Source organism: Gracilinanus agilis, chromosome 4 (genome assembly GCF_016433145.1).
Source record: "Gracilinanus agilis isolate LMUSP501 chromosome 4, AgileGrace, whole genome shotgun sequence".
NCBI classification, from domain to species: Eukaryota; Metazoa; Chordata; class Mammalia; order Didelphimorphia; family Didelphidae; genus Gracilinanus; species Gracilinanus agilis.
This window is the reverse complement of record NC_058133.1, coordinates 427,680,025-427,706,654: the sequence shown is the minus strand read 5'-3', so window position 1 is coordinate 427,706,654 and position 26,630 is coordinate 427,680,025. Positions and strand designations below refer to the sequence as shown.

Below are 26,630 nucleotides of genomic sequence, written 5' to 3'. Positions count from 1 at the left end.
CTACTAACTTTCATTAGATTGTGGGTGGGAGGTTAATGCTTCATAACCATGAGATTGGAGATGGGAAAAAATGGTTAAGATGGGGATAGGGAAGGCAGACTTTAGAATATAAAATTATAGGATCTTAAAAAGATTATAAAGTCCTATCAATGTGTTCCTGGGAATTCTCAGTTGGAACTACAACATATTTTACCATAGGAACTACTTAATGTGGTGATTGGACAGTGTTGAATAGCAACTTAGTCTTCTGTTTAATTCGCTGTAGAGCTTGGTACTGGCTGATCCATTATTTTAAAGGGAAAATGTAGCCCAAGTAGCCCAAGTTCTATTTCCTTGAGCTACCAAATCCAAACAATATGAATACTATTCTCTACCCTGAGTTCCAAACAATTAAAAACAAAAACAAACTTTTTAAGTTGGTAACTATCATTGTTTGGTTTTCTATTCTGACTAAATTAAAGTGAGGAGGTGTGCTCCTGGAATAATATGAGTGGAAGTACTGTAAGACTTTTGTTATCCCCAAATTTTTGATAGATGGGAGGTGTTCTAAGCTTGGAACAACTTTGTGCTATATTTTTAGCTAGTAATATTTCACTGGTTATCCTAATCAGGTGCTTAATACTGCCTTAAAGCAATAATGAGAGCTTATTGACCTTAAGAATGCTAGCAAACAATCAGAAAAACAGAAATCAGAGGCAACGTGCTTTTAAGATAGTCAAAAATGAAAAATAGATTATGATCATTTGCACAAGGTAGGTCATGGAAAAAGATAAAATTGAAATTCCTCTCCAAAGTATATAAGGCATAACAAAGAATGAGAAAACTTAAAAAGACATAAGTAGATACCATAAAACAGAACTCATTAAATAAATATAATCTCAGTGGGAATGACAGCAATACACTCTAGAAGATAAGTTTCTTAAGACAAACTGCCTTATTTAATATTTCAAAATCATTGCTATGACAAATCTAGTCTCAGAGCTATCATAACAATTCTCTTTGCTTATTTTTATAACTCAAAGTAGTTCATGTATGAAATGTCCTCCTTTTGTGTCTAAAACATGGCTGCACTCATGATAAATGTTTAATCTATTCATCTTTTAAATCAATTATGATACTAATGGTTTCATGTATGAAGATTCAAAGTTTTTTTAAAAGCCACTAAATCTTTCCTTGATGAATCATATTTAAATTCTATCTTGAATAAAAACAACTTATAGCATTTTCTATTTTAAGTGAAAAAATTAAAATTCTTTAGCTGTGCTCTTTTGAAAGTCACCTAGTTGAAATAAGCCATCCCAAACCAATCATAAAATGTTGGTCTCAAATTCAGAAAACCTGGGCCCTACTCTCTATTCTTGAAGCAATTGTGTGATCTTGACCAAATTAATTTCTCTGAACCCCAGTTTCTCCAATAAAAGTAGGGGAATAATACAATGTGCATTATCTATATTACAAGGATGTTGTGAGAAAAAAGTGTTTCATAAACCCTGGAGTAATACATAATATTAGTTTACATTCCCCTTTGTTAAACTATAGAAGTATAATGATTTCCACTGAGGCAATTATGATTAACATACTTAAATGATTATAAAATTATATCTATGAAATAGGTGTTTATAGAACTACAGACATTGGAATGAGTGGGATTTTGATAGAACCAGGGAAGCCAAGAAGAGGAGGTGAGTAGACAGCGCATTCCAGCTCTTGGGCAGTCAACAAAAGGGCAGATTAGGAAATCAAGTGGCATGTGTTTGTTACTGGGTTAAAGAGTAGGTGGAAGGGAATAAAATTTGAGAAGACTAGAAAAGTAGGCAGACACCAGTTTGTAAAGGACTCTAAAAGCAAAACAAAGGATTTTATATCTGATCCAGGAGATAATAGGAAGAAAAAAGTGGAAAAAAAACCCACTGAGAAATTAGTTTATAGGGACTGAACCTTTTACTTGAGTGAAGCACACTAGTGAGATTCAAGTCACTTGTAAGAGGATGAAAGCTTTTATACCCATGCTCATTAATTAATTATTAATTAATAAGACTCCAAATTAATTTCAAATCCAACATTTTTTAGGTATTTCTCAGCTGGATCAAATAAATAGCTTGGATTTTGGATATTAGTTGAGTTTAACCCTGGACAAAGAGAATTACAGATGGATGGTGTCAGAAGTCTCAGATTCTATACTTGGCTATACTGATGACTCACTGCATGACTTTAGACTTTGAACAGCAAATCTTACTTTTTTCTCTATAAATGTTATGCTGTCATCAGCTGCCCTAGGTCATTATGAAGTCATATTAATCTAATGATATTTTTAAACTGTTCAAAGCTTTAAGGTGAAGAGTAATACAGAAAACAGCATTCTGGCAGCCCAGCCCCATTTCTAATTAGAAGTTGAGTATCAGAAAGGAAGTTGCCTCTCATTCATTTTATAAATAATGTTTCCGAATATTCAAGGTCTTAAATTTAATTTTTGGCAAGAGATGATGTTATTGTTCCAAAACTATAGAATGTTCTCCTCTTGCCTGAATAGGTAATTGATTGGTTTTATTGATGGTAGCAAAAAGTTATTAAAGTAGCCATTACTTTACAAAACATATGTTTTTCAGAGAATATTAGTAAGCATCACAAATAAAGCCAAACCACATTTGTCAAAATAAATATGAAATGTAAATGTGTTTTTAAACCCAAATAAATCATGTATTAAAATTCAATAAATATTCACATATAGTAGTATGCTAATATTTGTATGTACAGGTAAATATTTCAGCAGACTATCATAGGATTTTAGGATTCAGAAATTAAAGAGACCTTTGAGATAATCTAATCCAATCTCTTCCATTTTACATTTAGGGAAACTGAGGCCAAATGTTCTGAAATAACTTGTCCAAGGTTATTCAAATGAGGGTTGCTTATTAACTCATGACTTACAATTCAGTCTTTTAGGACCAGTTAGAAATAATTATACCCTCTCCTACCTGACAAATATTAGGTGTCTGTCAATACTCATGTTTACAGAGAAGCACCCCATCTCAGTGGTAAAGAAGAATGTTGTCCAACTTGGATCTCAACATGAATGTCCCCTACAACATACTAGACAAGGGATCACATGGTACTGATGATCCTTAATAAAGAGAAATTCTCTGCTTTCCAAGGCTGTCCATTCTACTTTTGGATAGCTCCAATTGTTAGGTAACTTTTTGTTCTATAAAGCCTAAATATGTCTCTTGGAACTTTTCACTCAATATTCTTAGTTCTATCCTCTGTTGCCAAGCATGAAAATCTGTCACCTTCCATAGGACCACCTTTCAAATACTGGAAAACAACTATCATATCCTCTTCAAGTCTTTTCTAGATGAAATATCCCTAGTTCCTTCAACTCATCTTCATATGGGCATGACCCAGTAACAAGAGCTGTTTATTTTTGGCCACATGAACAATGTAGAATTGAGCTCACATGTCTTTGTATGTGCAAAAGGAGAATGGACTCCTTCCTCCCTTATGTTGAGGAGGATGTTCATGTAATGACTCTCTTAATAACCACCCGAGTAGTAAGAAAGCACCACCATTGGGATGTTCTATTCCCTTACCTTCTCTGACCCCAGTTCTAGTGTGATCCATAAAATGTCCCAGAAGGCCAGGTGGTGGAAATAGCTGTTGCCAGCAGATGTACCCTGCCCTTTGCCTAAGCTGCTTGACTGTCTTGAGGGTCTGGGTAATATGGCTGTCAACAGTTACAATTTCCCTAATGGTCTTGATGGAAGATAGTCATGCCTTATCATCTGCCCTATCTCTCCTACCAAAATCCTCTAGGTTTTACTATCTGACTTGATTCTACATTCTAAAGTCCCCCAAACATTTATCCAACTTTCTTTTATAATCTAAGGACCTTAAGCTATACTATCCTCCCCACCACAGTATCCTTAATATTTATGGACATTTTCAGCTGCCCTGGAGCTTTTATGTGTTGTATTCTGAATTAGAGAATAAGTTCTTTACAATTAAGGATTGTCTCAATTTTTCTAATTGTATCTCCAGCACATAGCCCAATGCCTGGCACATAATAAATGTTTTTTCTTTAATTCATTCACCTCCAGGCCCTTTAATACACTGAAAGCTTTCCATTTCCTAGACTCTAAAATTATAAATAAGACTTCAGATATGGTCTGACTTTGGCAGAATAGAGGTCCACTGTTCCCCCCTTTCTAAACATTATGCTTCTATTAATATAGCATAAAATGCTATTAAACTAGCCTAAAAAAGCTCATTCTCCTGATTAGAGTTTATCATGCTAAATAGAACACAGTATGTATTTTAAAGTTTATACCACCCCCATAGATTTAGAGCACAAAAGTGTCTTATAGTTCATTTTGCTTATTTCCTTCATTTTTACAGAAAAGTAAACTGAGGACTAGACAGTCCTCATAATTATTAAGTAGATCACATAATTATTAAGTAGAAAAAACTAGGATGTAAACTAAATTCTTTAACTCCAAATCTAGTATTCTTTCACTGTATCAGATTGCTTCACCTAAGAGTCATTAAAATATAACTTTGGGGGGCAGCTGGGTAGCTCAGTGAATTGAGAGTCAGGTCTAGAGATGGGAGGTTCCTAGGTTCAAATCCGGCCTCAGACACTTCCCAGCTGTGTGACCCTGGGCAAGTCACTTGACCCCCATTGCCCACCCTTACCACTCTTCCACCTAGGAGCCAATATGCAGAAGTTAAGGGTTTAAAAAAATAAAATAAAAAAATCTATTAAAATATAACTTTGTCCATCAAAGAAGAAATTCAAATACTCATATTTTTTCTTCAAAACACTCAACTCCTATGACTATGGCATCTCATCTCTCTACCCTTGAATTTCAATTTCTAACTTTTTTGTTTCCCTGAATACCTAGGATGTCTGAAATACCATAAAGGAAAGGAGCAATCTCTCAGGAATAAAGCCTCATCAAAACAGGTGACAGCTTCTTCTCACCTTTTTTTTCTTCTTCTCTCCTTTCTGAACCACCTTTATTCCCTCATGGGTTTCAGTGTATAAAGCTGGTAATACCTATTAGCCATTTAGATTTTAGCCATTGTTCGAAATAGGTCATCACTAGACTGCTATAAATATAATATATAAAATTCATATTGATAAAAATGTCTTAGTGCTACATTAAGAGAATCAAAAGGTAAATCAATCAGTCAGCAAACATTTATTAAATAGTAATGTATACCAGGGACAATTCTATATACTGGAGATATGTAGAACATCAAATGAATAACTTTATTGTTTGTGGCAGGACCTTTTACGTTTCAGAGACTTTTTTAGCAATCTGGTGAAACCATTCTCAGGATAATGTTTTTAAATCTATAAAACTCTTATAAAGTACAAAGGAAACCAATGATATTACAATAAAGTTATAAGGAGCAGCTTGGTTATTTAGTGGATAGAGATCCAGGCCTGGAGTTGGGGAGGACCTGGGATCAAATCTCACTTCAGACACTTCCTAGCTGTGTGACTCTGAGCAAGTCAATTGCCTAGCCCTTACTAATTTTCTGTCTTGGAACTGATACTTAGCATCAATTCTGAGATGGAAGGTATGGTTTTAGAAAAAAATAAAGTAATTGAAATACTTTAAAAATCCCCAAAGTATTAAGAACCCCTGTCCCAAAGACTGGTTATAGAAAGATATAGATGAGAAGATGAGAAATTTTAATCTGAACATATGAGATCTCAGATGCAGCTAAGCAAGCCAAAAAAGGGGTGTCCCTTTTTATACAAAGATGATATTAGCAACACATAGCTAGGAAGACAAATTATGTACTGATGTTGACATTGTGTGCTGTTAGCCAAAGATCCAAACTGGGTCCACAAAGATGATCCCTAGTAATGCATTGGTTAAATGCCTGTCTGGGGTTGGGAAAAGTCACCAGACATGGATGTGAGTAAAGCTAATCAGTCTGTTGGGATATTGTAGTTATGTCGTCTGATCTATTAATACCTTGGTCAAAAAAACTGAGCTGTGTACCCCAGATACTATTTTTAAATGTTTCCTCCCATCATTTAAAATTTGACCATAACATAATAATACATATTAGCCATAAAACTCTATTTCTGTCATGAAATAATTTATATACCATAACCAAGAGTATGTTTCTAAATATAACTTATAAATTATTTAAAAATGCAATTTATATTAGAAATTCTGAGAACTTATAACCATAAGATAGCAGCAAAAGCTACTAAAATAATTATCTCTGAAAACTTGGCATGATCGAAAGCAGCTATTTTTCAAAATTGAAAAATTCATCTGATAAAGGATATTTCACAGTTCTTTTCTACACAGCCCAAATCATCTGAAATCCTCATTTAGTTGGACATTTTCTTCCTCATTCATTGGTTTTGTGTGACTTGATCTTTGCAAAAAAAATATGTACAGTTTTGACTTAATTAAAAATAATAGACTAGGACCTTATATTCAATTATTCTAATGACTTGTAGCAATACAAGTTTCGCAAATCATACAAACAACTTGAATGCTTTATGCTTTCAGAATCAGACTCTCCTAGCAGTAATAACCTTTTGTTCCTTTTCAGTAATAATTTAAATTATGTAAACTAGATTTTAAACATTGTCTGCATGCAGCTTTCATTTTATTCGCAGTAAAAATAACCCAAAACAAATCAGTCTATTACTTAGTAATACACAAGGCTTTAGGTATTTAGGTCATCTAGCTATTTTTTCCCTATAGAAATAAGTCTTGTTTAAATATTAGTAGGAGGTGCAAACTATTTGAGTTAATTGGTTTATCTTATACAGTGGCTTTAGGTACCCTGGTACTTTTTTGTTTGCCTAGGTCAGATCGGAACCCTCAGGTAAGAACATTTTTATATTCTGCAGAAAGATATTCAAACTCATTTAAAAAATCTCCTAAAATTGCTGCCCTTCCCTGCATACAACTAAGGGATATTTCCCAGTTCTTTTCTATACAGTTAAAAGAGAGACCGGATTAAGATCTTGAGAATTAAGCTCTTGCCCTAATTCTTCAATTTCATCCAATTTTCTGTGGCTATCCTAAGCACATGTAATCATCTCCTTCAGATAATCTTGCCAATTTTAGTATTTTAAAACAATTAGACTTTACATTCAAAAGCTTAAAGAAAATGGAACATTTCAAAGCTTTTGGAAATATAATAAATCTTTATCAAAGAACAAAAATATTTTTAAGGAACACATATTTTTAAAAATTCTTGTTATAAATGACAAAAATTAGCCATACTTTCAGCAATAAAAGTAATAATAGTAATATTTCATAACTATGACAGTGCTTTGACAATAATTGCTGATATTTAAAACTTTTTTATCTAAAATGTCCTATTTGAATCTCACAACAGCCTACCTACTGTAGACATTATTATCCCCATTTTACAGATAAATAAACAGTCTCAGAGGCAGTTACATGGCACAGAGGAAAGGGTACTGTACCTGGAATTAGGAAGATTAGAGTTCAAATCCAGGCTTAGATACCTCCTCACTCTGTAACCCTGGGCAAGTCACTAAGTTCATTTGCCTCCTTTTCTCAAATGTAAAATGAGATGATAATAGCACTTAACTCACAGAGTTATTCTGAGGATCAAATGATGTAATATTTGTAAAATATGACTAGCATTTAGCAGTCACTATAAAAATGCTCATTCCTTTTCCTTTCTCTTCTCAGAGTGATTAAATATCTTTCCACAGTTATAAAGCTACAAAATTTAAGTGATGACATTTGAACTCATGTCTTTCCTATTTTTAGATCCAACTCTTTTTCTCTACTGTTGACTCATTTCAACAATCTTTTTCCTTTACAAACAATAGTTAGGCTTCAAAATGAATCTTTTGTAGTATCATATTCATTTTAGTAAATGGTAAGTTAAGGTTTTTATGGTCCATACAAAATCATCATTTAGGTGACTTGACCCTGAATGATTCCCTGAATGAGCTCAAGCCTGGCTTATATTAACTTTTCACATATATTTACCTTTCAGTCTATCTCCATATGCTTGCTTTTTTTTTTTTTTAATTTTAAACCCTTAACTTCTGTGTATTGACTTATAGGTGGAAGATTGGTAAGGGTAGGCAATGGGGGTCAAGTGACTTGCCCAGGGTCACACAGCTGGGAAGTGTCTGAGGCCGGATTTGAACCTAGGACCTCCTGTCTCTAGGCCTGGCTCTCAATCCACTGAGCTACCCAGCTGCCCCCCATATGCTTGCTTTTGTTTAAGTTTAATGCTTATAAAATTACACCAAGACTTTTGGAACACACACTTTATTGTTTGATATCTTGCCCTGGTCTTTTCCCTTAATGTTTTCTTAAAATTAGTTTCCTTTGAATGCATACATGTGACCTAATTCCATACTTTAATATTTTAGTAATTCCATGATTTCACCAGTGTGGGTATTTCCTCTACTAAAGCAATTCACACTTTTTTTCCATGCCCAGGATATAATTTTTTTTGAGTTTCTGTGGTTGGCTGACCTAGGTATGGGCCTCTCTGACCTTATCGTGGCTGGTCCTCCTATGACAAGCATGTACATGAGTCCATTGCTGAACCTGCACCTGTAACCTTTCTAGATTGGTGGCAGCTGCCAGAGATTGTATCTTGTGGTATAACCTCCAAGAACTCAGGGTCACTTCCCTGATACAATGAGGCATTGGAATAGGAGACTGTCCTGGTAGACAAAGCTGTCACAAATATTGATTTATAACACTGAGAACATGTAGCCATGCATGAATAGTGGGGTGATGGAAAATTCTTCTGAAGGAAGGATTAATTTAAAGTGATCAATGCCTCAACAGAAAGACAGATTAACCTAAAGTATCTATGCAAAATGTAGAAGGAAAAAAAGTTGATGAGGATAGCATAGCAGTCTGTTTTTAGTAAAAGACTGGTATGTTTTATCTACTTTTTTTATAACTTGACAACCATTAAAAGACCATAATCTAAGCACATTTCTGTAATGTACAATGTTTTCAAAAGTTTTTATCTTTCAGATGATAATGGCAATCAAAGCTTTGAAAAACAATTTTACTTTTTTCAGGGTTAGCAATGCAGTTCATTATTTCAGTTGCTGCCCTACAACTGTTAGTTCTCACATTCTAAATGACACCTATAAGGTACAACTACAGCTTGACTGAGTGAGAATTCCTCAACAGTCTATTAATGTGGTCTAGTTGCTACTACCTAATCAGCTTTCAAACCCTGGGAATTTTAGATCTTTTCAGAAGCAAATTTCTAAGTATGTCTCCATATGCTGTCACAATTCAGGCTGACAGAGTCCATGTGAGTGAGGCAGCATGTATATACAAAGGGAGAGCCTTTTTTTAAAGTCTAACATTACTGTCATCTTGCCACATACAGGAAGGAGGAAGGGAATTCAAAGCCAGCAGGAGATATTTTGTTTCTCTCCTAATTTTCTTTTCCATTCTTTGATGATTTGGCTGTTTTGTTGATGATAAGTTAGCCTGGGATTTCATTTTAATAAAACCTAATAACTTTTCTCAAGATAGTAGTATGACTAGGAAGACATAAGCTGGAGCCTAGAATCATACTTCAGAAGCTTGCTACTTTTCATGAACAGACAACAAATCTATATACTACAAATATGGACCTAAACATACCCCTGAGAACTCAATCAACAAAATGTATTGGCACCAAATTATTTTTATAGACCAAACTCTTATCCACAGTTCTCCAGATAAAATATTAACCCACAAAACTTTTTTAATAATAAATTTTATTGATGTCTTTTGTTTTTGTCACCAATATTTCCCTACAAAGCATTTCTTCTCCTGTTATACCATTCCTTAGAATAAAGATATAATTTCTTACAACAGATGAAAAAACTCAAACATTTTAATAAAATCAAACAACACACTGAGAAAGTCTGACATGTATTAGTGTTCCAGACCTAGAGTTTCCCACCTCTGGAAAGGGGTTGCAGGGAAAGAGGACAATACAATTTCTCCTCATATCTCTTATTTGACACCATGTTGGGCATTACAATTACAGAGCATTCTGCTTTGATTTTTTCTTTTGTTCTTTCTATTTACATTGTTTTAATTATTGTGTATACTGTTTTTGTGGCTCTGACTACCTCTCTTTTCATCAATTCAACTATAAAACTTAAAAACAAAACTTTTGAAAGACATTACCTTATGAAATACATATAATCTTCAAGCTATGTGGAATGAAAATAATTCAGAAACCTAGCAGAAGAAATCAAAACATGAAGGACATACCATCCCAATTCTCATCCTATCGGCTACTGGATTGGTTCTCAGAATTGGTTCTCTGGCTTCCTTACTTCCTAAAACTTTTATTCACCTAAAATATAGTTATTTTATCCACTTGCACAATATTTTGTTTAACACTAAATATAAAAGAATCATCCTTGGATAGCCACTTGTCCCAAGACTGGTTTTTTATGTAAATTCCATCAAATAAGAAGATAACAAAATAATGATGACAATAATAATAAGATATTTCAATTGAACTTTAAGGTTTTCAAAACATTTTTTGCACACTGGTCTCATTTGATTTTCACAACTGCCCTGGGAAGTAGGTATAAGAGGTATTATTATGGATTTATATTTTCTAAACAGGAGAAAAATGAGGCTCAGAGAACTTGATAACATAATGTAATATAATATAACTAATATAATACAGTATCAAAATTCAGATATGAAATCAAAACTTTCCTGATGACAGTCTTATCACTATTGCATACTCAAATCAATGAAGGGAATTATCCTACAAGAGGTGAGTAGTTCAGTTATTTGTCAATAGGATTTGGAATGCAAGCAATTCCATTGTATAATTAAAGTTTAGCTATTAATTCATGTCTTTCTTCTTCACACACAAAAGTAGAACAGGAAGGAGTAAGGGAGCTTGGGGAAACATGATGAATTAGAAAAGAAGTGGGAGGGCTACAGGGCTAAGAAGAGGAAAAGAGATAGTTTTGATATGTGGGGACATTTGATTATCTAAAGCAGAAAAAAGGGCTGATTCTAATCCTCAGTCTGCACCAGTTCCAGAGAAATAAGGCACAAATAGCAGCATTAGTTTATCTCAGAAAATCTTGCTATGATAAATCAATTCATCATAACATTTGAGGAGAGGGGGGGGTTCCCTAGAAAATCAAATTTCTCTTTTTACCTTCATTTGCTGCCTAGAGATACTGGCCTTCTTGGAATTGTTTGTAATACTTTTACATGCCCTGATCAAAATCTTCAGGTATCACATGCAACCTCTACTAACAGAACTCTCAATGAGAACCAATTAGAAGTGTCCTGTGAAACAAATACTGGATTTCCTTTCCTTTGAGGTCCTCAAGCAGATGCTAGATAATTTCATTTTTAGCTATGTCACTGAGTGGGTTACTTTCATGTGTGGGTTGGACTTGATGGCTGCTGTGGTCTTTTCCAATTTTCAAGTTCTGCAACTTACTTGAAATTGAAACCTACAGAATTATTGAAAGTAGGATAAAAATTAAATATCTTCCAGTCACAGTGATCTGTACATTAGCCCATATTCCTGTCTCTATAGCTCTATTCAGGATTTCATCTCAGTCTCTTAGGATATCCTTCCCAATATTTCTCCAAATCCTCTTGAGGCACAGCTCAAAGTCACAATTCCACAAGGAAACCTTTTCCAACAAATCTATTCTATGCTAATCTCTCCCTTCTCATAATGTCTTTATAAGTTATTATCTTTTCTATTCAGTTTTACATTTAATGAGATTGTTCAGTTTTTGTATATTCTAGGTTTATTTCCCCCCAGTGAGATTGCTGGCCTATATCTTTTACTTGGTTATATGTTCCCATGAGCCAGACACCATGCTCAGCACATACTGCTCAATGGAGGCTTTTAAAATTAAAATAATTGATAAATAGAATTCAATTCTTTCTGAGGAGAAAAGGAGTCAGCTGGTGACAGAAGAAGCAGTATGGTGCAGTGATATTGAACTCAGAGTTGAAAGAGAGGCCAAGGTTTTGTCCATCCCTCTTATACAAAGCTATGTGACCTCTGAACCTCAGTTTTCTCATCTGCTGGATGGGGGAGATAATACCTATACAGAGAAGCAGAAATATGTAGGAGAGAATAAGTCTTGAAGTCTGGAAGATCTGAGTTCAAATCCTGTCTCTGTTCATACATTCTTGTGTAACTTTATGGTCTATAAAAGACTATAAATTGAAGAAAACAGCTTAACTGTATTCTTAGAGGGTTTTTTTCACAGAAGTATTGTACTTCACTCCTTTATTATAATGAACAATAACAACAAAAGGGGGATGGAGTGGGTGGGGATGGTTAGTACTTATCCTAAAACTGAGGAGGACCCCAGTGGCAGATCTGTATGGCTGGAAGGCAATGAGATAGGGAGACACATTTTGATATGATTTAGGGGCATTTCACTGCCACAGAACAGAGACCGGGCTATAAAATGCAGAGTGAGATATACTCATCCACCCTTTAGAAGTCAAGAACTTCTCTCCACTCTATACCTAGTCTCGATTGCTTAATATCTGTACAACCTCCTTGATAAGACTGATAAGACTTGTTTAAGATCAAACAAGACTAATGTACTGTAAAGAATTTTGAATGTCTTATATTAATGTTAGTTATTTTCTGTTTTGAATAAACATTTTTCTGGGTTTTTTTAGATAAATGGTTTAAAGAATCATTCCCTCTTGACTTGCTTAGTTCATTTATCTATCCACCATTCTTAACTACTGCTTCCTGATTCCCTGAAATAGGTAAAATTTTGTATGACTCAAAGCAGATTGGACCTAGACTTTAAAAGTTTAATGAAATTCTAGTACTTCAGGATTTGAGATCTACTTTCAAGTTCTATGCCTTTAGTTGAACTGTTAGAACTCATACTGAGTACTGAAGGATTTGACAGATGACTAGGGAGAGAAATATCCATAATGTTTATAAAATTTGGTCTAACACTTAAAATACAATAATTAAAACATGGTTATTCCTAGAAATCACCCCAGCATAGTCTTCAACTTTATAGGATCTGTTTTAGAGTTACTCATATTTATTTTGCCTTGATATTTGTTATTTATATTATTATCAAAATCATAAGAGGCAATGAATAATCTATGATCTTGAACAGAGTGGCTGATCCATTTAATGTACACAATAAATGCTTGTTGATTATTTGATTGAATTACATACTGATATCCTCAGAACAGAACCTAAGTAGAAGAAACTACAACCAGTTCTCCTCAGGGGCCATTTTCTCTCATAATGTGACCAGCTAAGAAACTGAAGCCAAAGGGCATTAAGTGAGTTGATCAGGGCTTTACAGATAGTTTGTACAAGAGGTTGTACTTGCCACTAGGCACTCTGACTTGAGTCAATGATCTTTCCATTGTATCTTCCTCTCACTTCCTCTCAGTAAAGAAATATAAAGTCTTCTTACCTCATCTAAGGTCCATGTTCTTTTGGAAACACAAAGGTGAAAGCGTATGTTATTTTTTTCTAGTCCCTGAGACCGTGATACAAAGAGGTCAGAGTTTCATGAAAGAATCTTGAATAAATAATCACAGCATTCCTTAAAGCACAAAGTCCTAAGTGATCATAATCATTAGAGAATCATACTGTTTCTCCTCCATAATAATCATTCCCAACAAGTTTGAAAAAGAAGCACAATGATATCACATCACAGAAGGAATGTTTGGGTATATACAATGTAGGTTGCTTCTGATAGCAATAGCAAATGATGGAAACACAATTCTAGATGAACCACATTTATGCCTGCTGTCAACTTGCTGTATTCCCTCTTCTTTGCCTACTTTTGCCAGCTTCCAGTGGCAGTTGCTCACTGGTGGGTATGACTACAGCTGAGTGTGATCAGGTCTATTCATATCCTCCTGTACCCACAATCATGAAGTCTAGAAAGTCTCTACTATATAACTGCCAGCTTTTGGGTTCAGTGGTACAATCCCCCAAATCCTGAAATTCTGATAATGACAGTCTGTGTTTTAAGTGTTCCAGATCAGTGGTCTTTAGTGAGCCTTTATACTTTCATGAAAAATCTCAGTATACCCTCTCAGCATATTTATGCTTGAGCCTTTGCTGACAAAAGAGGCCTTTTGTTTTCTTTAAATTCAAAGGTGCTAATCTGAAAATGCATAATGATGGAATGAACATATTGCATGATTAAAAGAAATGGGTTACTTAAACTTCTCATATGCAAAAAATACTACTTCCATAGACACATATTGGTGGGAGAGAGAGGAGGGGAAGTTCATGTGATGAATGAAAGTGATGAAATATAGAAGAAAAAAAACACTCAAGACTATGACTGGAAAAATAAGTTCCTCACACGTGTGTCTTGATAAGTGAAGTGAAACCAATATAATAAATGCCATGAAATTTAAGCACCAAAAGGGCCCAAAAACATTGGAGTGGCTGATACTAGAAATTACAAAAAGAAATCACAAAACAAATGAAATTAACCTAGACAAGAGTGAGACATGTCATGCTGTGTGTCTGAATGATAAATAGTCCTAAAATTGACCTCAATCCTGTAGATAAGATAAATGGATTAGTTTTGTGAATAAATGGATTTATAACATTTAACAAGAAGGAAGGAGCATTCAAGAACCCTGAGATATAAGAAAAAAATTAGGCTAGAGTAATTTCATAGAATCTTATCTGAGAAAGATAAATAAAAATGGAGAAGCCTTTGTGGTAAAATATTTTAAGTGAAGTAATTAACCATTTTTTTGAAGAATCAAATAATATTTGTTGTTCTAGAAGATCCTATCATAATGTCCATTTGTGGCTTAATAACTAGAGACATGTCTCACAAGATCCACTATGGCTTCCACACATTATCTTATTGATTAAAAAATATCTCATTGACCCTTTGGGAGTCAGGGAAAGCTCATTTTTCTTTAGCTTTGATTTTAGCATACCTTCTTAAAAATGTTTTTCTATGTTTTGCTCTCAGACCAATGTTCTCCCTTTGATTCCTCCTTTTTCCTTGAGTGCTCTTCTCATTATTTCTTCCTACAGAACACTTAGTATCTTCCAATGTTCCAACTATTTTTGTCTTTTCTCAATATGAGTAGGATCCAAGAGTGCAGTCATAGAATGGAGAATGGTAAATAATTCTAGAAGTTTGCTCACTAAAAACTCATGAAAATCCCAATGACAATAATTTTCCAGTGAAGCCCTGTTTTGATGATGTCTTACCATGGCACGGAGGTAAGTCAATAGCCTTAATATTGTGCAAGTGGATTGAAGATTATCTGACACTACCCCAATTTATCCTGAATATATTTGTTTGTATGTTTTCTTGCCCCTCATCCCACTTCCCATTAGATTGTGAGTTCCTTGAGAACAGGGACCATCTTTTATCTTTCTTTGTCTTCCCAGAGCTAAGCACAGTGCCTGGCACATAATGGGTACTTAATAGCTAACTGATGCTGGTAAATCCATTCCATCAGAACAGAAGGGATTCAAATATAAGCTTAGTAACAAACCTTGTAACTATAGTGCTGAGATCAGCTTTGCAGAAAGACTCAAAACCAGAATGCCAGCTACCAAAGCTTATGAACATTGGCTATTAAATCACAGTGGGACAGACAGCAGTGATGTTTGGGGATTTTAGGGGAGAAGTTCCTACCACCATAATAAGAAATCTTTTAAAGTAATGAAGTATTGGAATAATTCGATTTTAAACAATATCTTGGGGTTGCAGCATAGCCCATGTGCTTTTACCTAGTATATTTTTTAATAACATCTCATTTAACCCTAGGAAGAAAGTAGTATGCTGTTATCTTTTTTTTTTATTGATAAGGAAGTTGATTTGTCAAAAAGTCACATAACTTTTATGTGGCAAATCTACGGCTACAGTGGTCTTTTTGCAGATAGTTTAGCAAATGATCTATATTCACTTGATTATTTTGGGGCACATGAGAATACACATTTATTTAATGAAAATGTTATTAAGCTCCAACTGTGTGAATAGTGCTGTGCTAACTTGTAGAGGATACAAAGTTGATACAGGACATGGTCTCAGAGCTTTTATGGTGCTTGTCTGGCAGAATGTTAAGTCACAAACATAGACAAGTATGATAAATAACATTCTTCAAAAAGGACAGAAGAACAATGAAAAGTTAGGGGCAGCTAGTTGACTCAGTGGATAGAGCACCAGACCTAGAGATGGGAGGTCCTAGGTTGAGATCTGCCCTAGGACACTTCCTAGCTAAGCTATGTGACCCTGGGAAAGTCACTTTACCCCAATTGCCTATCCATTTTCACTTTTCTGCTTTGGAACTGATACTTAGTTTCGATTCCAAGAGAGAAGATAAGGGTTTAAAAAAGTCGCAAAGTTAAATTGTCAGTCAATAAGCCTTTATTAAATGCTTACCATATGTAGCAAAGTAAAAGGTAAGTTCTAGGGCCATAGGGAAATAATTTATAACCTTTATTTGCTTCAGTTTCCTCATCTGTAAACCTGGGGAGAATAATAACCTCTACATCCCAGGGTTGTTGTGAGGATCAGATGAAGTAATGCTAAATAAAGTGCTTTGAACATCTACAAGTACTTTTTTAATGCTAGCTGTTATTGTTATGATATATAATAATATAATTTTAAATATGTATTATTATAAAATGTTATTCCAAGTCAAATTGTAAGTAAAGCTTCCATTGTACAAACTAAAATACCATTTTAGATGATCAAATGTTATTATTTATATGCTATAACCCTTATCTAATAACAATCAAGGAAAAGCAGATTCACAGAATGTTAGTCTATAATTTTAGAGATCATCTGGTCCAAACTTGCCATTTTACATATGAGGAAATAACAGTTTCCCTTCTTCTACCCCTATCATTTGATCCAGTGTTTGTTGTTTTTCATCATTTCTTCTTCTGGGGTGATGTCTTGACTTGTGCATGATTTATATATATACAGTGCTCTTTCAGGGGCTCTTGTCAATGGGTACATGTAAATGGGATGTCTCTAATCTACTATGGATATTTTTCAAGATTCTTTACTTAACTACAGCAGGGATGTGAGATCAGAATAGGCTAGGCTAAAAACATTTGTTTTGAATTGAAGTGGTCCCTGGATTCACACTGGGCTTAAAGTGACCTCAGAAAAAGATCCTGGATGGGTAAGGTTGACTTCAGGGATTCTAACAGATCCCTGGAGCATGCCCATGGAATTAATAATGAACCCAGGGCAGAAGGTCTTTACAGGGAAATTCTAGAACTTTCTCAAGTAGATCTTTCTGGAATGAGTATAACCTTACCTCAATTCTGTCCCAACTATAGGATCTGCATAGCTACCTAGGAATTCTGGGTTATGAACAATGTGATTAAAGGTTGGAAGGACAGGGAAGATGAATCCACGAAGGGCGATGCCAACAGCAGTCTTTAGAACACAGGGAATGCTTAAGAATTGTATAGCATTTCAATAAAACTCAGGTAATAATGACATTTTATCAGTCTACAATACCAGTACAGCCTTGGGATTTCCTGCTTTCCACTAAAGAAGCGCATAAAATACATTAGTAGTAAGGACAAGCCATGGGCAAAATTTTTAAGTGAAAAAAACCCAACATGTCTTTGGCACCTCTTAGCTCTTTTCAGTATTACAATTAGTCTCTCCCTCCCTTCTCCCTATTTCCTCTCCCTTCCCCTGCCCCAGTATCAGTGCCTTCTGGCTGCCCACTGGTCCCTAATGTGGGAAGATATGGGCAATGCTCCACACTTTGGGTCTTTGCCTCATCTTTCTTTCCCTTCATGTTTTCTTGCCTTGGGTACCATTATTGCAAGGATGAGCTCTCTGCAAATTGACAGATAACTAGTCTGATAAAAACTCATCTGTGTGCACCACATTCACAGTGCTAATGGCTTAATGTGTTATCCTTTACAGCTAATGCATTCATACTTTAACAGATCCCTGTTTGAATAGTACTAATAATGGCACTGAAACAGATTAGCAACAAGATACTTGTTGGTAGATGGGCCTTATGGTCTCTTAAATTCTACTTTAGGCATAAGGCAGTTGTAGAATCTAGAGAAACAAGTAGGATGATATATCCGATTCAGTTGGGAGTCCAGGTGTGAATATTAATCTTGATTTTTTTTTGTGTGGGACCAAGTAAACATGCCAAAACATATTCCAAAAAGAGTTATATATTGAGCTTCAAATCACTAACAAATTAGGCCTTCTCACTGTGTTTTTGCACTCTCGTTCTTCACCCTCTGCTATGTTAACATCAAAATTCATACAAGTCTCCCCATACTATCTGCCATTTTCTTCTCAATGCTACATAGCAATATATCTTTACAGACATAATTTCAGATTCTCATACCAGGTCTATAAAATAGGAAGAGGTATATATCCCATTTCAATATGGGACATCTAAAGACCCCCACAAAAAATGAACTCTATCCCCCTGATCACTGAAAAAGTCAGAGGCAGAACCAGAAGCAGTCATTTTTACTCTAAGTTCTTTTAGAGGTGATGATATTTTAAAAAATAGTTGTAGGAATATCAGTAGAAATGTGAACCAAATATTCAACATCAGGGCACTTATGATTAAGAAAAACAGACATTGAAATAATCCATAAAAATCTCTTTTGGTGTACATTGTAATCTCCTCTTTTCTTTATCTTTTCCCTATTTCCGATTTCTTATTTAAATTAGAAAGAAATGTGCAGGTGCAATTTTTATGTAGCCTTGTACTTATTTTTATGGAAGCTCTTCCTCCCACTTCTGATATACCACTATTTTAGATCCCTATATTGAGTATAAAATGCAAGCATATTATCTACATGTATATAAAATTTATGAACACCTATAATATAAATTAGACTTATTCTTCTACCCTTTGTTACAGAGAGGCCTTATTTATCCTCTTGGATGTAAGGAAGAATTGGACTAATGTGAATTAGCCTTCTCTCTTCCTCATGTTTAAAGGGCTTAGGTTGCCTGGAGGGGAGAGGGGAGAATATTGGGTTGTACAGAACTTCTCTCCAGAGTTACAATCTCTCATTTTTAACTATCTGCTAAACATCTCCACCCGATTGTTCAATTGACACTTCAAATTCATCATGTCTTAAATTGAATCCCCAGCCTTTCCACATAAATCTGCCCTTCCCCCAAACATCTCTATTTCTGTTGACTATCTTTCCAACTTAACAGTTCTCCCTTTTATCAGTTACTTGCTCCCCTACCAGATGGGTGAATTCCTTGAGAGTAGGCCTGTGTTGTATGTCTCTTTTTATTTCTAGAGTTTTGTACATGGCTTACTTAATACTTATTTGTTAGATTAGAGAGAAATGCAGACATGGATTTTTCCAAGCACCAAGGAAAGTCCATGTTTAGTGTTAAGTGTCAGTAGGCTTTCTCTCTTAAAAGAAATTTGTCACCTCGGAATTACTGGTTGAAGGAATCCATTGTAGGCATTGGAACTGACTCCTGCTTTGTTTTGGTGTTCATGTTCCATAACTAGGTCTATGGATCTGTTTGCAAGCAGTAATTCTCTTCCTCATTCCCTGGAGCAGTGTTCATAGACTTGAGTAGGATAGGTTTGTTTCCATATTCTCTGAACCAGACTTGACTGATCCAAGAGTACTTGGTAGCTAACCTGAAAAGCAAGCTTCCATTATACTTTTTTTCATGCTAAGAAAAGCAAGCTTCTGTAGTCTGATGACCATGAAACATCATGGAAATTAGACTGCCTGGTCTGGGGAGGTAATATGACTGCTTTCAAAAGTTATTTCCCTCCATGAATGAAGTATTGAACTCTGTCCTTAGTATTGAACTCTGTCCTTGGTGGGAAGCAGCCCTTGAATCATTAAAAAATAGAATGCTTAGAAGCATATTTACCATGTAACATGCTACCTTATTAAGACTAACAAGTTTGAAACCATATGTTTCCTAAGAAAATTGAACATATTTGTTTACAAACATACATAATAAGTGACAAGATGTATAGAAAATAAATGATTCTCTCTGATTTAAAACCAGATTTTTCCCTCCCAACTCTCAAATTAAATTCGTATGGAAGTCAGGTCATCACATTAAATGACACTAACTTATTTTAAGGATTCAGATATGAATTTCTACAAATAAATGAAGCTCCCTTTACCTTTTCCCCATCCCTACATTTATACAGAAGTCATATGGCAAGATTCTAGTGGAGTTTCCTACTCTTCACATGTTTCATCTTATGCACACTTGAGTAAGGAATACTTAATCACACTTCATATGGTAAACTATCTTGACTCAAATTTTTGCAACAAAGATAATGTATGCAGACAAATTTAAAGGGAAAGCAATGAGAAAAAGTCTTTATTCAGCTCATCTTTCATCTAAAAAATCTAAAATCACTTTACAAACATCATGCCTACTAGCTAAATAGGGGGGCAAATTATAGTTTTATCTAGTAACATGGCAAACCCTTAGCAATTGAGGTTTTCCCAGTAAATATAATTTCATTCCCTTTCAGTTATCCCTAAACCATGAAAATTGTACAAAATATTTTGAAATCAGTTACAGAGCAAAAAATTGAACTTATGATCTTTTGTGCTTCATTTACTACTCAGCATTTCTTTTACTCTTTGGTCATTCTTTAAGACTCAGGTTTTATATTATTATAATTTTAAAATCTTAGATGTACACCCTTTTTACTCAAAGAAATGTGTAAATGTAACTATTAATACCAATAGTCACAATTTAGTTTCATGTTATTTTTTTAATTATGAAAAAACACTTGTTATGTAATAAGACAGTCTATACCACAACACCAAATGACTCCAACTACCCCATTTATGCAATTGCCTGTTTTGTAACATCAAACTCTCTACCTCTACTGTAAATTTTCATTTTTCCTTCTTTGAGCCATCAATGGCCAGCACATTAGAACCCTGCCAGTTTATCCTAATGACATTTATTTAGATCAAGGGAACTAGGGAAGAAAATGTCAGATAATTTACCACCAAATTAATTTATTTTGTAAAAATTCATATTTGTATCCTTTAAATCAGTGTTTTTTGACATGATGCCATTTTGAGATTTTAGAGGAGATTATTCATATATCTTCTAGTTTTATCTCTGTAACCTTCAAACACCTGAAGAAGAAGCTAGAACTCCTGGGTCTGAGGGGAAGGGGAATGGTCTGATGGATGGCTGTTTTTATATAGAGACTAATGAATGTCTCTAATTCTTCCAGAAAGTTACAATATATTACTTTCATGACATCATTTTTCTTCATCCAAAGGACTAAAGTCTATGACCCTTTCTAATGAGTTAATGTTCCTTAATACCTAGCTAATATTGTAGTTTACTCTCCTGAATGACAGTTTCAGCTTAAGTGTCTGTGCTTTCAAAGATTACATTAACTGAGGCTCAGTTGAAACTCTACTCATATGTTTTTTTCTGCCTGTTTTCTGAAGGAATTTTAAATAAAACTATAATTACATCATTTTTATCATAAGAATATAAACTTAGGTTTTCTTGAAAACCTAATTTTAAGCATCAATCTTCCACTAAAGTCCTATTCTCATGCCTTATTATGGTGTGACACTTTTAATACTCTTGATCAAAGGAATACTACTAGAAAGGCAGCTGTTGTATATAATGTATAGATAGTTAGGCTTCAAGTGAGAATGAGCAATGTTCCAGTACTGCTCCTGGTACAAATTGGCTGTGTGACCATGGGAAAGTAAAAATTTCTCAGTGTCCCAGGATACTTTCTAAGACTTGTAGAACAAGTATATATATATATGTGTGTGTGTGTGTGTGTGTGTGTGTGTGTGTGTGTGTGTGTGCATGTGTATATATATATACACATGCATATATATATATATATCATCATATGTGTCTATAGAGGGATGTTTGATGTTCCTTACTGGAAATTCCCTATAACAATTAAATTAAATTATAGGTCCATAAGCCCATGTTATAGGTCTTACCCTAATTTGGAAAGTCTCTAATAATGGATATGGGGAGAGATTGTATGTTTGGTGTCTAAAAACACTCTAACTGAATTTGGAGAGATACTACTATATCATGTGATAAGAATATATATGTACATGTGTTTATGTACACATGTACATATATATTTCCAAATGGATCCACTCACATGAACAAAAGAATAAGAGAATTTAGGGTAATAAATACCTCTTTCTACACCGATTTTCTTCATTCTTTTTAAACTTATAACTCTACCAATGAAATATTAATATTAAATAAGAAACTTAAGTGAATTAGTCTCCTGATTCCCATTCTAAAAAGATACTGTGTATCATTAGGATACTAAATATAAAAAATTTCAAAAGCTTTGTTTAATATTATTTTTACAGAACTCTTTAAGTTTGGATAGCCAATTGCTATTGCTTAAAACAACTTTTATATAACTTCAAACATGACTTTCAAAATGAACATCGTTTCTTTTGCACCTATGTAATAGATAATATTTCACTGGGTTAAAATTTGGCTGTGGAGTAACCATAGTTGATAAATTAGATCAGCAAAAGAACAACTATAAAAGTCACTTAAAAATTCCAATTTAAAATCTGTCCATGACAATAATAAGCACGTCAAAGTATTTCTTGCATTAAGGAAATGGAGGGAAGGAAAGGGAATAAGCATTTACATTACTCTTGTCGTGAGCCTGGCAATGACCTAAACAGTTAACAAATACTTTCTCATTTGATCCTCACAACAACTCTGTAAAGTAGACATTGTTATTATCATCAATGTATAGTTGAGGAAACTGAGGCAAACAGAAATTAAGTGACTTGCCCGGAGTCAAGCATCTAGCAAATGTCTGAGAACAGATTTGATCTCAGATCTTCCTGTCTTCAGGACCAGCATTCAATTTACCATGTCACCTAGTTGCTACTGAAAATTTGGATTTGCAAAAATAATATATTGGAGGTGGGGGAGGAGGTAGGAATTATTCCTCTTAAGAAAATATTCGGCGTAGGTAAATTGAGAGCATCATATATTAAGATATTAATTAATTTGCAAAAATCCCATTCCTCTACTTTCAAGAACAGGTACTATCTCTGTCATGGAGACAAAGGAGATATAGGCAGATACAGATGCAGAATGCAGCCTGTGAGTCATTGCCAAGTTGGAGATTGTCTCCAGAAGTGTTCGTAATATTGTCAAATTAAATTTGGGAGGGGATCTCAGGGACCATCTAGTCTCACCCTGCTCATTTTACAAATGAGGAAACATAGTCCTACTCAGATTCAATGATTTTACCAAGTTTACTTAAATTTTAAGTGCTAGAGACAAGAGATGAATATAAGTTTTCTGACTCCAAATCTTGGGCTAGTAACACCTATGGCTAATGTAGTGCAATTGGCTAATTGCACTGGTACTTTCTTAGAGATATCATCAATCTTTTTTTTAAACCCTTAACTTCTGTGTATTAGCTCCTAGGTGGAAGAGTGGTAAGGGTGGGCAGTGGGGGTCAAGTGACTTGCCCAGGGTCACACAGCTGGGAAGTGTCTGAGGCCGGGTTTGAACCTAGGACCTCCTGTCTCTAGGCCTGACTCTCAATCCACTGAGCTACCCAGCTGCCCATCATCAGTCTTTTTTAATGAGAGTCCAAAGAACGCTACTGGTATAGTTGAGGCAAAATTAGACATTAAATTCTGGATATTTACATGGAGTCTATATGAGGAAAAATCAAGGAGGAACTGGGTGAAGCTTATTGGTAAGGTTGAGCTAATTAGAATCCCTGGGCAAATTCCTTATGTGTGAACACATACTGTGCTATCTTCAGTCTAGGAACACAATCCCAGAAGTCCTGTGGTATATATTTTTGTGGTATTGTATGCAGGTATGTATATTTCTATGCTGTCTTTTTTCTGGGAACTAGTACGTTTTCAGTGAAGGATAAAAGAAGGGCTTCTGTTTAAATTCATGCATCATGGATGGTTTTGATGAACTGTTCCCCATCACCCTTTTAATTATTTGTTATAAGAAATAGTTTGTGAGACAGTGGAGGAGGAAGGTGATGTAAAATATGTTTAAATATGAAAGTGATGTAAAAACAAATCATATCAGTAAATAGAAAATGTATGCCAAGTACCTGTATCTGCCGTGTCCTTGACAATACTCTCAGAGTCCCACTTTAACTCTAAGAGTGGGTCTTCCTTTAGGGAACTTGGAAACGCTGACCCTTATTACATTAAACAAGGTATACCTGTACTGGAAAGCAGATTTCTTTTGGAAGAAATTTGGTTAATATGGTTGGAATAAAAAGAGACAAGAACAAGAGCAAAGCTCTGAATGAAACATCATAGATCATGTCAAAGAAAAACAGGCAATGCATTAAAGACTACAAAACCAGAGGAATTTCTGTACCAGTGAAATATCAAGACAGATAATAGTTCTCTGACACTGCTTAGGAAGAGATACTTCAAAGAGAAGGGGTAAAACCCTAACACAATTGGGCCCTTTAAAAACAGAACAGAAAACTTCTTAAGTATTTTAAGTTGATGTAGTTATTAAGCATGAAGCTTGATTATTATTTCATTCTAGACAATTTAGCAGGAGGTGTGGATTTCTATTTTCATAAATGTCTAATCATAAAAAATAAATACCTTGTGTTTATGCAGCATCTTTCTAAAATAATTTGTTATTAACAGTAATTACTTCACACTCAGGGTAAAGAGAAAAGATGTTTTGGATGTTTCCATCATTTAAAATGTGGTCATGAAATCTAGAAGAGAATGATGATAACTCATATTCCTATAACATTTTAGTACATACAAAATACTTTTTTCATATAATGATGATGTGTGGGAGGTAGTATGAGTATTACTATCCTCATTTTACAAATAGGGAAAGAGGTTCAGAGAAGACAGTGACTTGTTCATAACTGAAGAACTAGTAGATGGCAGAACTAGAAATGAACTAGATTTTTCACTTCCCAACCCAGTGTTCCTGTCCCATGCTGCTTCTTTACTCATGTTAGCAGAAGGCTTAGGTGTTGAAATGAATGGAGATATTAAGGACTAGGAGGAATAAAGGAGAAAGGATTAAATGTTATCTGTGGTAGGAATGTTGTCTTTTTTTTTTTTTTTTAGTTTCTATCTCCTTCATGATGCCCAGAAATTGTTTAATAATAACTCGTATTTTTAGAGTGTTTTCTCATTACAAAGCATTTTACGTCCTTTATAAAATGCTGACCTCAAATACTTTCTATAGAAAGTCAGTGCTAAGTACATTCTTTTCCTCGTCTTGGTGAGGTTTTAAGTCAGGAGTTAAGACTCACTTTTAGAGGGAACAGAAGATTGTTTGACTATAAATAAAGACTAGTTGAAAGGCATACAGAGTTTTCAGCAAGAAGAATCATGAAAATCTCTTATTCATCCATTCTCAGAACTTTCTAGTCCAGTACAGAAGAAACAGGTATTGATTCTTCATCCTTTCTAGTCAGAGAAGTGAAGGACGGAGAGTAAATGATTTACCTAAGGTCATACAACATATGTCAAGGACAGAGCTAAAAACAGAAGCCAGATCTCCTGATCATCTGCACCGAACTATATTCAATAGCTCATGTTGTCTCTCATCTCTTGCATCTTACTTAGATGGTTTCACACAAAACTTCACGTCCGAGAAGATGAACATCAAAATGTTGCCATAGCAACAGTGTGGTGGATCTTTTTGTGATACATAAGGATAAGACGATGAGAAGAATAGGTGAGGGATTTCTGCTGTTGCAACTCGACTCTGCCTTTTAAGAGTATTTTATGATCAAGGCTTTACAGCTTCACAGCTAATGTTATCAAGAAAGAACAAAGTAAAACTTTTCCTCCTACCTATGGCATGACCTGTGAGTTTGGGGAGGGTGAGGAAGGAGGCAGTTTTTGACCTTCAGCAGTTGCCAATGACTCACACTTGGCAAACAAACCTAGTTATTTCTATCCTGCAGAGTTTCTCAAACCCAGAGTGAGCTATAATAATAGGATGTGATATCACTAAACATACATTCTATCTATTCTCATTTTTTATTTTCTTGACACCTTCCTAATTTTGGTTATATCTTTGCCTTTGTGTAACTTTTCCTATGACTCCTTCAGATACACCTTTTCACAATTTTATCTATGAATTTTGTATGTGCATATTATGACTGTTAGAGATTATGTTTAATCTTTCAATTTTGTCACTATCTTTATAAAGACAATATTCTTCTTTGACTTCCCTAAAGCAATCAATCATCCATCTTATTTTATTTCCAAGATATTATTGTTAGATTATGGAGGAAGAAGGAGGCAAACATTTATTAAGAAGACCAGGTACTATTCTAAGAAGTTTACAAATATTTCTTTTGGGGCTTACAACAACTCAGGGTGGTAGGTGTTACTATTATCCCCATTTTACAGTTGAGGAACCTGAGGTAGCCTAGACTCAAGTAGCTTCAAACTAAAAAATATCTAAGGAGGGAATGGAACTCATTTTCTTCACTAAAGGTCCAGTGATACATTCACCATGCCAACTAGCTTCCTAGACAGAATTCTTTGTTCTTCTCTTGAATAAACCAAATAAATAATTTCTCTCATATCATAATGCCATGGTGCCACCACTTACTTTA

The 26,630-nt window shown here is 34.6% G+C and overlaps 1 protein-coding gene across 2 annotated transcripts in view; it reads right to left on the bottom strand.

The window, feature by feature from the left end:
• Positions 1-26,630, bottom strand: part of PACRG (parkin coregulated) — a 596,812-nt gene that overhangs the window by 220,836 nt on the left and 349,346 nt on the right. Inside the window, exon 6 of one of the 2 annotated variants that reach the window (XM_044671843.1) lies at positions 17,519-17,538. The exons of the other annotated variant lie outside the window; for it this stretch is intronic. Within the exon in view, the coding sequence (XP_044527778.1) occupies positions 17,519-17,538 (20 nt within the window). The remainder of the gene's footprint in view (positions 1-17,518; positions 17,539-26,630) is intronic. 2 annotated transcript variants of the gene reach the window in all.